At 39.8% G+C, this 15668-nt stretch overlaps 1 protein-coding gene across 2 annotated transcripts in view; it reads right to left on the bottom strand.

Annotated features, from left to right (window-relative positions):
- SVEP1 (sushi, von Willebrand factor type A, EGF and pentraxin domain containing 1) overlaps positions 1-15668 on the bottom strand; it is a 179869-nt gene that overhangs the window by 58077 nt on the left and 106124 nt on the right. For both annotated transcript variants that reach the window (XM_058523756.1, XM_058523755.1), the window contains 5 exons: positions 14317-14430; positions 13153-13266; positions 11919-12120; positions 2337-2494; positions 874-1075 (listed from right to left, as the gene is read on the bottom strand). In XM_058523756.1, coding sequence (XP_058379739.1) covers positions 874-1075; positions 2337-2494; positions 11919-12120; positions 13153-13266; positions 14317-14430 — 790 coding nt within the window. The remainder of the gene's footprint in view (positions 1-873; positions 1076-2336; positions 2495-11918; positions 12121-13152; positions 13267-14316; positions 14431-15668) is intronic.

A 15668-nucleotide genomic window follows, 5' to 3' on the forward strand; every position in this document is an offset into this window, starting at 1 on the left:
CAGGCCACAAATTTGGGCATATCTAAGAGGAAAAGGCCACGCAGTGCACCACAAAATCTATCTAGATTGAAGGTATAAATCCTCAGCCTTGCCAAGGATCCCACATGTATCAAAGAGCAGTGGTTCTGAAGGGACCACAGAGGCTGAGGCAGTGAACAGCTCAGTGATAAGCAGTGTAGACAGATGACCAATGATAGAAGTTCTGTCCAAGTCTGTGGATCTTTAGCAAAACTCTGTGGGTTTTAGATTATCTGTGAGACTCTGAGACAGGAAAAGCACTCGTAGTGAAAGAAAACAGAGAAACAACCGAGCGTGACTTTCTTGACAGTCCAGGGGGATGGGACTCTGCAGTTGGAATTAATTGAGCCAAAAAGAAAGAAAGAAATGTCATCTTGCACATCTAAGTTTGCAGACTGATCACTATTCAATATATGTGTCTCCCATGGGTCAACAGTGTCAGTGAAATCCCTTGACCCTTGGAGGCCCTGAGATATAAAAGAAGGAGACCAGTGTTAAGAGTCAGAGTTTGAGACTCTGCCACTCGTAGAGTGTGAGATTTTGGGCAAATCATTTCGTTTCTTTTTCAGAAACTTTGTTTTACTATATGTAAAATGGGCACTAGTTCCTCAGGTCATTGTGAAGATCAAATGACATACTTAGTAAATACTAGTACTTAGTAAAATACCAAGAAAATACTTAGTAAATAGCAAAACACAATATGTGTATATAAAGTCTTATCACTAAAACTTTGCCTTCTTAGAAAACTTGTCAAGATGCTCTCTTTGATGACCGTCACCCTGCTGTCCTGCTGGAGCACCTGACCACCCTGCCCCCTCACCCCCCATTAACTCAGTGCCTGACACTTCTGCTTACCCATTATAATCAGTCAGGAGGAAGGTATTGTCGCTGCCATTCTCAAGTGCATAGGAGATGGGTGTTCCGTAGTTGGTGGTGTCAGAGGATTTCATCCAGAACGTGCAGGTCACAGCACGGAGAGATGGAAGCACGCCGTCCAGCATGACGTAACCATAGATACCGGAAACTTCAAAATCCAGGTTAAAATCTGTAGACTGTTCTGCAATAAATAAGAAAAGTGGCAGACCACGGCACTTGAGAAGTATTTTTCAATTGTCTAAGGTAAGCAGTACTGTTGTCAAAGAAGCTCATTTCAGTAAATACGACGATCTGAGGAGCAGTCTCAAAACTAAATACATATTATGTACAAAATATATAACATATTCTTTTAAATAAAATAACCAGTGAGTATCTAAGACAGGAAAAGCACTTGCTAGCCAAAGGAAGCAGAGAAACAGGGAGTAGTTGGAGGGAGAGGTGGGACTGGGAAGTTATTAAGGATGGGAGACACTAAAGCATGTCTGTATGCTGATGGGAATGACTCGGTAGGGCAAGAAACTGATGTTGCAGGAGAGAAGGAGGGTAACTGCAAGGGCAACATTCCATCCTTTCTTAGGGCTCTGGCTCTTCTCTATTTCATGAGCAATCCAGCTCTGCCCCAATTCTGCATATCTCACTCAATAAAACAAAAGTCCTACAGCCAAAATAAAAGACTCCAGCACCCCGGGGAAAGCAAGTTAGCATCGATTCTCACACATGTCCACAGATTCTGATCTCTTAAATCAAGGAGCTTACCAAAGTGTCGTTTCTGAACATATAGAAGCCAGCCCTGGCGGTCAGCAGTTAAGATTCGGTGCTCTCACTGTCATAGCCCATGTTCATTTCCCTGGTCAGGGAACCACACCACCCATCTGTTGGCTGTCATTCTGTGGTGGTTGCCTGTGGCTGTGATGCTGAAAGCTTTGCCACCAGTAGTTCAAATACCAGCAGGGTCACCTCTGGTGGGCAGGTTTCAGCAGAGCTTCCAGACTAAGACAGACTAGGAAGAAGGACCTGGCCACCCACTTCCAAAAAAACTGGCCATGAAAACCCTATGAAAATCCTAGCAGCAGAGCACTGTGTGATATAGTGCTGGAAGGTGACAGGATGGCACAAAAAGATGGGCAGGGTTTCGCTCTGTTGTACACAGGGTCACTAGGTGTCAGAATTGACTCGATGGCACTAACAACAAAGAATGTGAAGAGTTCTGTTAAATTCAGTTTTCTCCATTTCCCCCTTACATCTCTAAGCTTCAATTTCGTCACCTAGATTATTGGGGATAATAAAACATCGCCTAATCTATTGAATGCTGTGAAGATGAAATAAGTACAAAATGTTTAGCATAGTTTTTGGTATATAGGCAGTGCTTGGAGCAAAAATCGACATTGTTATTACATCACTATTTTTGGTATTGTTATTAATAACACTGAGCTCATATATACCTGTTTCACACCTGCTCCCTGAAAATCCTGGCAGACATTTACAACTGTATGAGTTTAATTCATCCACACAGGTGGCCTGATTTCTACATGGGTTGGACTGACATTCATTGATGTTCAATTCACAGTGAGGCCCTGTGAAGCCTGCTGCACACTGGCACCTGAAAGAAAACAAAATGTTGTGACGATTAGAACAGTTGCAGAAAGGCGTTAGAACAAGGTGCCCATTTATGACAACATTGTCTCAAAAGACTTTGAAAACTGAAATGCTGAAGCATATTTTCCACAACAAAACAGTGCTTTGACTGTTAGTTACTTTTTTTAGTTCATCTAATTAAACCTATTGAGATGATCTAATATACAGCACGTATTAGAAATGCTGTAGTAAAAAAAAAAAAAAGCAGTTGTGACAGAGAGGAAGTCAAGATGGCGGCGTAGGCAGACTCGGAACTCACCTCCTCCCACGGACACTGCCAATTTACAACTACTCGTGGAAAAATTACCCCTGAGACAGAACTGAAAACTGGATAAGAGGAACTCCTGCAACAACCGACAATCCTAACTGGGGTAGAAGAGGCCGAGACTCCCTTCTGGAGAGGAGAAACGCCGCCTTCACAAGCCGCCAGCGTCACGGCCGCCGGGAGCAGCTCACAGGTACGCAGCCCTCCCTGGAGGCGCGGGGCCCTGAGCCGGGAGCGCCCCCGCTGGGGGCATTTTGTGGACCCAGCACAATCTAGACGAGTGGCAGAATATCTGACTTTGCCTGCTACTAAAACCTTGGGGAGTACCCCCAGAAAAGCTGGTTCACAAAGAAATTAAAACTGGCTCTTAAAGGGCCCACGCGCAAACTTACCCATTTCAGAAAGCAACCTAAAATCACCAGAAAGAAAGATGCACAGTGCTTTGGTGAAAAAGAGACTCACCTAATAGGCCCTGAGTGCATCTCGGTGAGGGGTGAGACCTCTCCAGGGACTGGGACATTGGCGGTGGCCATTGTTGTGGCCTGGTGTGGGCGTGCTGACACAGACGCCATTGGAGTTCTCCCTGGGGCCTACTAGCCCAGGGTCTGCCCCACCCGCTAGAGCACCGATTTAATCCAGTTCAGCCAGGGCAGGCAGCCCACTCTAGAGACTGGCCCCACTCAACAACAAGCTCTCAGGCAACTTGTGGGCCTGCATAGATTGGTGACTGGATTCTCTGCAGCCTGGCAACTGAGCCGACTTCAGCAGGGCAGGACGTGCACAAGGAGCGGGTGGAGAGTGTGGGGCAGTGGTGGAGTGTGTGGGGCTCCTGCCATGGAGAGACTGAGTCTGCTTCGGGAGGTTGGGGCACGCACATGGGGCAGGACTGTGTTGACTGTGTGTGTAGACCTGTGGGCGGCAGGTCTTGTCAGCTGCAGAAGACTTTTGCTTCTCAAAGACCCACAAAGGGGGTTGGCCCCACCTTCCAAAGACTGAAACAATTGGGTGCTCCCGTGCCTGAGGCCAGCCCCACACAGCTGCAATCCTCAGAGAGCTGACAAGAGACCTAAAGGCTGGAGGCTTATAGCAATTGTAAGGCCCTGAGCCTAACAACCTGCCATGCTGGGGGCCTACTCACTTAAAAGAAATACTGCAACACAAATGTGGTATTAGATCTTGCAGCCTACTTGCTGGGGCTCCCCACACCTGATAAAGAGACTGAAGGGCCCACAACAACTACAAGCAGCTGAGCATTACAACAGCTGGCCAGGAGCATAACTCAGCCTCCCTGGGTGCCTACAGGGAGAGCAAACAGGCCACAACAGAAGGACACACGTAGCTAACATAGGGGTCACCCCTGGAACATTGAGAACGGAGGGAAGCACACTGCAGGCCTCCTAAGCTATCACTTATATAAGGTCACCTATCCAAGAGCAGGAGACGTAGCTAACCTACCTAATACGTAGACACAAGCTCAGGGAAAGAGGCAAAATGAGGAGGCAAGGGAATACATTCCAAGTAAGGGAACAGGACAAAACCCCAGAAAAGGAACTAAGTGAAACAGAAATGAGCAACCTACCTGAAAGAGAGTTCAAACTAAGAGTGTTAAGGATGCTCACTGATGTGGGGAGAAGAATAGATGAACTCAGTGAGAATATCAACAAAGAAATGGAAGATATAAAAAAGAACCAATCAGAAATGAAGAATACAATACTGGAAATGAAAAATTCACTAGAGGGACTCAAAAGCAGAGTAGAGGATACAGAAGAACGGATCTGTGACCTGGATGAAAGACTAGAAGAAATTACCCAAGCTGAACAGGTAAAAGAGAAAAGAATTAAAAAGAGTGAGGACAGTCTAAGGGACCTCTGGGACAACATCAAGTGCACTAACATCCGTGTTATAGGTGTCCCGGAAGGAGAAGAGTGAGACAAAGGGGCAGAGAATCTATTTCAAGAAATAATAGATGAAAACTTCCCTAACCTAAGGAAGAAAACAGACATACAGGTACAGGAATCACAAAGAGCCCCAAACAAGATAAACCCAAAGAGGCCCACACCAAGACACATCATAATAAAAATGTCCAGAATTAAAGATAAAGAGAGAATCCTAAAAGCCGCAAGAGAAAGTCAAGTTACATACAAAGGAAACCCCATAAGGCTATCAGCTGACTTCTCAGCAGAAACCTTACAGGCTAGAAGAGAGTGGCACAATATATTTAAAGTGCTAAAAGGAAAAAGCTTACAACCAAGAATACTCTACCCAGCAAGGTTATCATTCAATATGGAAGGAGAGATCAAAAATTTCCCAGACAAGCAAAAATTAAAAGAGTTTGTCACCAAGAAACCAGTGCTATAAGAAATGTTAAAGGGACTGATTTCAGGGGAAAAGAGAGGATCACAAATAGGAAAAATTATCTATTTCCATGATAAGAAGGAAATGGATACAAATGCACAAAAAAGAGGTTAGATATGATATCAAAAACATAAAAGGAGGGAGGAGGGGAGTTAAAGAGTAGAGCTTTCAGACAGAGGTCAAACTAAAGAGACCATCAATTCTGTATAGAAGAAGAAAGGAACAGAGAAGGACTACTAAAACACTGAGAAAAAAAAGTTAAAAAATGGCAGTACGTACATACTTATCAATAGCTACTTTAAACGTCAATGGACTAAATGCTCCAATTAAAAGGCATAGGGTGGCTGAATGGATAAAAAAACAAGACCCATATATATGCTGCATACAAGAGACACACTTCAGACCTAAAGACACTCACAAACTGAAAGTGAAGGGATGGAAAAAGATACTCCATTCAAATGGCAATGAAAAGAAAGCTGGGGTAGCAGTACTCATATCAGACAAAATGGACTTTAAAACAAAAACTGTAAAAAGAGACAAAGAAGGGCATTACATAATGATCAAGGGAACAATCCAACAAGAGGATATGACACTTGTAAATATCTACGCACCCAATATAGGTGCACCTAAATATATAAAGCAATTATTAACAGACATAAAAACAGAAATAGACAGTAACACAATAATAGTAGGGGACTTTAACACTCCACTTACACCAATGGATAGATCATCCAAACAGAAGATCAATAATGAAACATTGGCCTTAAATGACACACAAGAACAGATGGACCTAGTAGATATATACAGAGCTTGCCATCCAAAAACCAAAGAATACACGTTCTTTTCAAATGCACATGGAACATTCTGCAGGATTGATCACATATTAGGCCACAAAACAAGTCTCCATAAATTTAAGAAGATTGAAATAATACCAAGCATCTTTTCTGACCACAACGGTATGAAACTAGAAATCAACTATAGGAAGAAAATCAGAAAAGCCACAAACGTGGAGATAAAACAAAATGCTACTGAACAATGACTGGGTCAACGAAGAAATCAAAGAAGAAATAAAAAAATACCTGGAGACAAATGAAAATGAAAATATGACATGCCAGAATTTATGGGATACAGCAAAAGCGGTTCTAAGAGGGAAGTTTATAGCAATACAGGCCTATCTCAATAAACAAGAAAAATCTCAAATAAACAATCTAACAACGCACCTAAAGGAACTGGAAAAAGAAGAACAAACAAAGCCCAAAATCAGTAGAAGAAGGGAAATCATAAAAATCAGAGCAGAAATAAATGAAATAGAGACCAAAAAAACAATAGAAAAAATTAATAAAACCAAGAGCTGGTTCTTTGAAAAGATCAACAAAATTGACAAACTTTTCGCTAGACTCACCAAGAACAAAAGAGAGAAGGCACAAATAAGTAAAATCAGAAATGAAAGAGGAGAGGTTACAACAGACACCTCAGAAATACAAAAGATTATAAGAGAATACTACGAAAAGCTATATGCCAACCAATTCGACAATCTGGAAGAAATGGATAAATTCTTAGAATCATACAACCTTCCAAAACTGGATCAAGAAGAAGTAGAGAATTTGAATAGACCAATCACCAGTAAGGAGATCGAAACAGTAATCAAAAAAAACCTCCCCCAAAATAAAAGTCCAGGACCAGACCACTTCCCTGGTGAATTCTACCAAACATTCAAAGAAGACTTAATACCTATCCTTCTCAAACTCTTCCAAAAAACTGAGGACGGGGGGAAGCTCCCTAACTCATTCTATGAAGCCAACATTACCCTGATACCAAAACCGGACAAGGACAACACAAAAAAAGAAAATTACAGGCCAATATCACTGATGAACATCGATGCAAAAATCCTCAACAAAATACTAGCAAATCACATACAACAATACATTAAAAAGATTATACACCATGATCAACTGGGATTTATTCCAGGTATGCAGGGATGGTTTAACATTTGCAAATAAATCAACGTGATACACCACATTAATAAAACGAAGAATAATAATCACATGATCATCTCAATAGATGCAGAAAAAGCATTTGACAAGATACAGCATCCATTTATGATAAAAACTCTGAATAAAATGGGTATAGAAGGAAAGTACCTCAACATAATAAAGACCATATATGACAAACCCACAGCTAATATCATTCTCAATGGTGAAAAACTGAAAGCTATCCCTCTAAGAACAGGAACCAGACAAGGATGCCCACTGTCACCACTCCTCTTTAACATAGTACTGGATGTCCTAGCCAGAGCAATCAGGCAAGAGAGAGAAATAAAAGGGATCCAAATTGGAAAGGAAGAAGTGAAACTGTCACTATTTGCAGATGACACGATTTTATATATAGAAAACCCTAAAGAATCCACCAGAAAACTTTTAGAAGTAATAAACAAATATGGTAAAGTTGCAGGATACAAAATCAACATACAAAAATCAGTTGCATTTCTATACACTAACAATGAAGTAGCAGAAAGAGAAATTAAGAATACCATCCCATTTACAAATGCAACAAAAAGAATAAAATACCTAGGAATAAACTTAACGAAAGAGGTGAAAGATCTGTACACCAAAAACTATAAAACATTGCTGAAAGAAACTGAAGAAGACACAAAGAAATGGAAAGATATTCCGTGCTCTTGGATTGGAAGAATTAACATAGTTAAGATGTCCATACTTCCTAAAGCAATCTATAGATTCAATGCAATCCCTATCAAAGTTCCAACAACATTTTTCACAGAAATAGAACAAAGAATCCTAAAATTTATATGGAACAACAAAAGACCCCGAATTGCTAAAGGAATCCCGAGAAAAAAGAACAAAGCTGGAGGTATCACACTCCCTGATCTCAAAATATACTACAAAGCTATAGTAACCAAAACAGCATGGTACTGGCACAAAAACAGACACACAGATCAATGGAATAGAATCGAAAGCCCAGAAATAAACCCACACATCTATGGACAGCTAATCTTTGACAAAGGAGCCAAGAACATACAATGGAGAAAAGAAAGTCTCTTCAACAAATGGTGTTGGGAAAACTGGATAACCACATGCAAAAAAATGAAAGTAGACCTTTACCCTACACCATACACAAAAATTAACTCCAAATGGATTAAAGAGTTGAATGTAAGACCTGAAACTATGAAACTTCTAGAAGAAAACATAGGCAGTACGCTCTTCAACATCGGTCTTAGCAACATATTTTCAAGCACCATGTCTGACCGGGCAAGAGAAACAATAGAAAAAATAAACAAATGGGACTACATCAAACTAAAAATCTTCTGCACAGCAAAGGAAACCATCAACAAAACGAAAAGACAACCTAACAATTGGGAGAAGATATTTGCAAACCATACATCTGATAAGGGCTTAATCTCCAAAATATATAAGGAACTCATGCATCTCAACAACAAAAAAACTAAGAACCCAATTAAAAAATGGACAAAAGACCTGAACAGACATTTCTCCAAAGAAGATATACAGATGGCCAACAGACACATGAAAAGATGTTCAAAATCATTAACTATCAGGGAAATGCAAATCAAAACTACAATGAGATATCACTTCATGCCCATCAGAATGGCTATAATTAACAAGACGGGAAACAACATATGCTGGAGAGGATGTGGAGAGAAGGGAACTCTCATACACTGCTGGTGGGAGTGCAAACTGGTGCAGCCACTATGGAAAACAGTATGGAGATTCCTCAAAAAATCAAGGATAGAACTACCATATGATCCAGCTATTCCACTGCTGGGTATTTATCCAAAGAACTTGAAAACACCAATGCGTAAAGATACATGCACCCCTGTGTTCATTGCAGCATTATTCACAATAGCCAAGACTTGGAAGCAACCTAAGTGCCTATCAAGGGACGAATGGATAAAGAAGCTGTGGTATATATACACAACGGAATACTACTCAGCCATAAGAAACGATGAAATCCAGCCATTTGTGACATCATGGATGGACATTTCGGGTATTATGCAAAGTGAAATAAGTCAGAGGGAGAAGGTCAAATACCATATGATTTCCTTCATTAAGTAGTAGATAATAACAACAATAAACAAACACATAGGGACAGAGATTGGATTGGTGGTTACCAGAGGGGAAGGGGGGAGGAGGGAGGGCGAAAGGGATAATATGACACATGTGTGTGGTGATGGGTTGTGATTGGTATTTGGGTGGTGAACATGATGTAATCTATGCAGAAATAGAAGTATAATGATGTACACCTGAAATTTATACAATGTTATAAACCAATGTTACTGCAATAAATAAAAAATTAAAAAAAAAAAAAAGAAATGCTGTAGTAGCAAAAAGAGAGTAGAAAGCAGTTCTGGGCAAGGTAAAGTATTATTCACACATTGGGAGTTTCTCTCCCCATAGAAGTGCCAGGAAAAAATATAAAAAGTTCACAAGCTATTCTAAAGGTTTTATATATATTAATATAATCTTTATAACAATGAAGTAATATTATTATTATTCCCATTTTACAGATGAGCAAACTGTGGCTCACAGAGTTTAAGTAATTTGCCTAAGCCCTCTTGTTACTAAGTGGTGGAGTAGGATTTTGAATCCAGTATAGTGCCTTGTTCTTAATCAGTATGCCATACAGTCTCTGTGGTCTGCAACAAACCACGTAAACCCATCAGAATGGAAAATATATCTGATAATGTCAAATGTTGACAAGGGTGTTTTGAAATAGGAAATCTTATACAGCGAGTAGAACTATAATTTCGTCATTTCAAGGGAAGTGAGCGTTCTGCATTCCTAGACCCTCTATCTCCATTTCTAGTTATGTACTCTAGGAGATCACTGCACAGGTGCACAAGGACAATGTAACGAATGTTCCTAACAGCATCATTCTACATGTTTGTGGAGAGGAAAATGGAAAAATAATCCATGGTATAATCATGCAGTGGAATACTAATCAGCAGTTGAAATGAATAAACTAGAGCCAAATGTATCAACTTTGATAATATATAATGAGTGGAAAAAAAAAAACAAATCACAAAGGATATACATAGTATGATACCACTTATATAATATGTAAAACTATACTATGTACTGTTTATGGAATCATATATGTAGTAAAATATAAATCCTGAATGAGAAAAATATACACTAACTTCAGGACAGTGGTTACCACTGGGGAAGAAGGTGTGTGTGTGTGTGTTGGAGGGAATCCAAATCTATCTTTAGAACTCATTTCTTTGAAACAAAAGACGTAATCAAATATGGCAAAATGCTAAGGTTTGATAATTATAGTAATTTACATAATTACAGTGATCAGTTCAAGACTTTTATTAATCTTTGCAATTTTCTGCATGTCTGAAATAGTTTTTCAATTAAAAAGGACCTGTCTAATAAATGGTAGTTAATATAGTTACCAGCACACTTATATGGGAACCTCTTTGATACCGGCCTAAAAGTGACTAATATGAATAAATGGTGTTTGGGGTTTAAAAGAAAATCTCATTTGGAATTGGAAGGGATCTTTACTGAGTTCTCTGAATTTGATGGTAAATCCGTTTTAGTTGGAATTTCACTCTTCTTTATCTTCCCATGTTTGATATCATTACAGCACTCCATTACCTTTGTCTATGAAATAGTTCACTTTGGTGACAACTTACATTCCTTTTGAATTAGGAGGGTTTACCTTCATCTTTCTACTAGTTAGGATTTAGAGAAATTTGGTATTCATCAATTATTTTGGACCCTGGGGAGAACTGGGAACTCTTGTTATTCATCTGGAAATTTCTCATTGCCTACAGTTAGGTGCTATATGTCAGAAGATGTCAAGAGCCCATGGGAAAATGATGCTACACTGATAAGACCTCATTTCCAATACTGAGGATAAAAAGTCTTGTTGGGGAACGGTAATGGAAGGGGGCTGAACTAGAATGGGACTGGGAAGTGTTGCAACTGGGGTAGACTTTTTTCTTTTAACTTTTGTAAACTTATCGAACCAACAGCATATTAAGGACAATAATGTTTCCTAAGATTCTGCAAGCAAGACCAGACTGTCTTATATGCTGCAGGAGCCACTGATCCTGCAAGGGGAAGAGGATGGCATAGTGCAGACTTCATAGTGATGACAGAGAATGCTGGTTTTCAAACCATACTCTACTGGCATCCGAAGAGCTGCCTCAGGAAAACACTGTCTTTCTCCCCCACCAAACACTACTATTTTCAACCACAAAAACTTAGCTTTTATTATTTTGTTTACAGTCATGTTAGATTTCTTTTGACCCAAACCAAACTAAACTAAGAAAAATGTTTGAAAACCATGAACATAGAATGTAAATTGGCACTGTGAAAGTATGATCGCACAATTCCTTTTGATTTTAGCTACTGTGAACACTTCAGCTAAAACATAAAACATTTAAAAATATGACTTCTGTCTAGTGCTTCTGTGTAATTGTATTTCCTTTCATCTTTTATGACTTCCCAAGGACAGAACAGTGGTTCTCAAACCTGGCTGTGCATCAGAATCATTGGGGAACTTGAAGCATACAGGTTGCCTATTTTAAAATTACAGACTCTACCTTAGACGTAGTGAATCAGAATCTTAGATGGTGGGGAGATTCTACTGCAGCCTATTCTTGGGACAGCATTTAGGAATGACTGACTTGGGACTCAAAATAATACTCCACAAAGACTGCAGGATCACTGGATAGTTAAGAAAATAGAAATAGTGGAAAGAACCAGACTTAGTCTTTTACCTGAAGCTATTGGCACCATCTTTACAGGTAGCTCCATTTTTGCATGGTTGACTGAGACACTCATCTATGTTTTTTTCACACCGGGTACCCAAAAATCCAGGCAGGCATTTGCACAAGAACCCCCCAACCTGGTCTTCACAGACTGCATTATTTAAGCACGGACTTGACTGGCATTCATTGACTTCTGTTTCGCAGTGCGGGCCTGGGGATGGACGAGGAAGAGAAAGAGCCCAAATGTTAATCCCTTGGGAAAACTGTGATCCAGTTGCTGACTTCTGGAGGATGCTGCTTCTAAAGGACTGGAATGGAGGCTGCAGAGCCACTGGTCTATCAAACTGGTTTGAGATCCATTCTTTAGTGAGCACTAGCTTTTGTAAGTCATTTTAGGACTCTGCATTTTGATAATCTGCTCTTTTTTTTTTTTTTTTTTGCTGAGGAAGATTTGCCCTGAGCTAACATCCATTTCCAATCTCGCTCTTTTTGTGCTCAAGGAAGATTAGCCCTGAGTTAACAATTGTGCCCATCTTCCTCTATTTTGTATGCGGGTCACCGCCACAGCATGGCTGATGAGTGGTGTAGGTCCGCGCCCAGGATCCGAACCCATGAACCTGGGCTGTCAAAGCAGAGCGTGTTGAACTTAACCACTATGCCATGGGGCCGCCCTTTGATAATCTGCTCTTTTTATCTTACCTCTTTCTGAAACTAAGATTAGTAATGGACATCTAACTGAGATAATGTTACAAAATAAAACTAGCAAATTTAGTTCAAAATTTTCCTGTTTCTTCAACTTTGCCTCTTTTCTTCACTGGCCATATTCTTTCTTGGATTTCCTCCTTATCAATTAAGTATATCTTTTTTTAGCCATATTAATTTTGCCTCCATTTGCAATATGATCTTACATGATTTATATCTTCAGTCCCTTCTCAAATGTTTGTCTTAGTATATAAGTTCTTATCTTCTCTGTCTCTTTCTGTTTCTCGCTCTCTCTCCACACACACACACACACACATTATTTTTTGTGGACTGTTGGACAGTAAATTGTAGATCTGATGCCCTTTTACCTCTAAATACTTCAGTGTAAATTTCTTAAAAAATAAGGACTTTCTCTTATATAATCATAGCATAGTTATAAAATCAGAAAAGGAATGTTAACATACATAATGTTAGTAAATGTAATAATCTGTAGCGCTTTACAGAACTTTAAGAAAATGTAGGAAGAATGGAAATATCTCACCTATGTATCCTTTCACGCATGTGCAGCGATAGCCAGCCAAGCCATCCACGCAGGTTCCTTTATTTAAACAAGGATTGGAGCTACACTCATTTATATTTTCTTCACACAGTTGACCTGCAAAGAATCACAGGATATTTGAAAGGAATATAAGACTAACAGTTTTCAAGCAAGTTGGGGGTATAAGAACAGAACAACTAGAAATCATGACTAACATGTTTGTGAAAAATTTTGCTCTTTGCCAAATATATTGAAATACAATGTTTTCTTCCATTTTATGAACTGCAAAAATTTGTTAGCAAGCAATCTGACATTTTCAGCGTGCAATAGAAAGTGACAATGATGAACATCTAGCCATTTTTTAAATTAAGAAGATAAGTGTGATTTTGTTTAAAAAATTTTATTGTATTATTTGTTTGCTAGTTGTTCACCCCTTTGTTGAGTTTATTCCTGGAGTCCTTGAATATGACTGAACTATCTACTAGTAGCAGATCTGTACCCTTAAACAACATATCCCCAATACCCCCACCCTCCAGGCCCTGGCAACCACCATTCTACTCTCTGTTTTTATGAGTTTGGCTTTTTTAGATTCCACATATAATTGAGAACATACAGTATATGTCTTTATCTGACTTATCTCATGGAGCATAATGCCCTCAAGTTACATACATGTTGTTGCAAATGGCAGGATTTCCTTCTCTTTTATGGCTGAATAATATTCCAGTGTGTGTATGTATATGCAATATATATCATATTTTCTTTATCCATTCATCCCTTGATGTACACTTAGGTTGTTTTCATATTTTGGCTATTGTGAATAATGCTGCAGTGAACACAGGGGTGCAGATATCTCTTTGAGATAGTGATTTCATTTCCTTCAGATAGATACCCAGAAGTGGCACTGCTGGATCATGGTAGTTCTATTTTTAATTGTTTGAGGAAGCTCCATACCGTATTCCATAGTGGCTGCACCAGTTTACATCCCCACTAACAGTGCACAGGGTTCCCTTTTCTCCATGTCCTTGCCAGTACTATTGTCTCTTGTCTTTTTGATAACAGCCATTCTAATAGGGGTGAGATTATATCTCATTGTGGTTTTGATCTTCAGTAATGAAATTTTAATGATTCCAAGGTTTATATTATAAAAACAAAAAATTTTCCCCTTACCTGTGTAACCAGGTGGGCATTCACAGACGAACTCCCCAACTCTGTCTCTACAAATTCCATTGTTGAGGCATGGCAGCGAGCTGCATTCATCAATGTCTATTTCACACTTTAAGCCTAAAATGCAGACCAAACACTGAAGGTCAATCAAAGAGAGGGATTCACAGAAACAGAAGCGTGATCATTTAAAGGTAATTATCCTAGTAATCTGAATTTATAGGGTATGGTGGTGGTGAAGGAAACGGCAATATTCATTAAGTGCTACCATCTAGTTGCATATTTAAAGAAGGTACTGCCTCTTTCTAAACTGATTTAAGATATCCTTATAAGGATACATAAAAGATAGCAAAAGATTCCAAGTTAGAAGTAGGGGTAGGAGATGGGGACCTGGAAGCATAGAATGGAGCCAGAAATTAGTTTAATTTCAAAGTGACAAATACAAAGTTATATATACTTGTTCCCAAGGCCCCTTGGCTGAGGGGTGGGGGTGGGGCTAAATCCTGCCAGATCTCAGCTCATACGCCAGGTGTCCTGGAGTGGGGCTGCACCTTTCCACCGGGTGCACACGGGCTATGTATGGACTAGCTCTGCCAGATACCCACATTCTTCCTCTACACCAAGGGATCTCAAAGTGTGGCTCCTGGACCAATAGAATCAGCAATCACCTGGGAATGTGACAGAAGTGCACATTTCAGACCTTCCCTAGACCTACAGAATCAGATATTCTGGGGTTGTGGTCCAGTAATCTGTGTTTTAAGAAGCCCTCCAGATAATTCTGATGCACATCAAAATCTGAGAACCACTGTCCTATATTACGCTCTTTCTCAACCACCACTCATTTATAAAATTCTAGGACAAGATCCATTATTTCTTATGAAATGTCAGGACAAATATTTTTATAAAAATTGAAACACATACACAGACACACACACACACACACGAGCAAGCTGGAATAAGTAGAATGCCAGTATTCTTTTTTTTTTCTTTGTGAGGAAGATCAGCCCTGAGCTAACATCCACGCCAATCCTCCTCTTTTTGCTTAGGAAGACTGGCTCCGGGCTAACATCTGTGCCCATCTGCCTCCACTTTATATGGGATGCCGCCAGAGCATGGCCTGACAAGCGGTGCATGGGGGCGCACCCGGGATCCGAACCCGGGCCTCCAGCAACGGAGAGTGTGCACTTAACCGCTACACCACGGGGCCAGCCCCAGAATGCCAGTATTCTTGATAGTCCTGGGCTATATTTTGCTTTCCAACATTCCTTTTGCTTATTTTGTGGTGAATTCTTTTATTTAAATACCATTTTTTCTCATTAAAAACATTTCATGTTGGTTGCACAAAATTTGAAAAAAAT

Source organism: Diceros bicornis, chromosome 28 (assembly GCF_020826845.1).
Source record: "Diceros bicornis minor isolate mBicDic1 chromosome 28, mDicBic1.mat.cur, whole genome shotgun sequence".
NCBI lineage: Eukaryota > Metazoa > Chordata > Mammalia > Perissodactyla > Rhinocerotidae > Diceros > Diceros bicornis.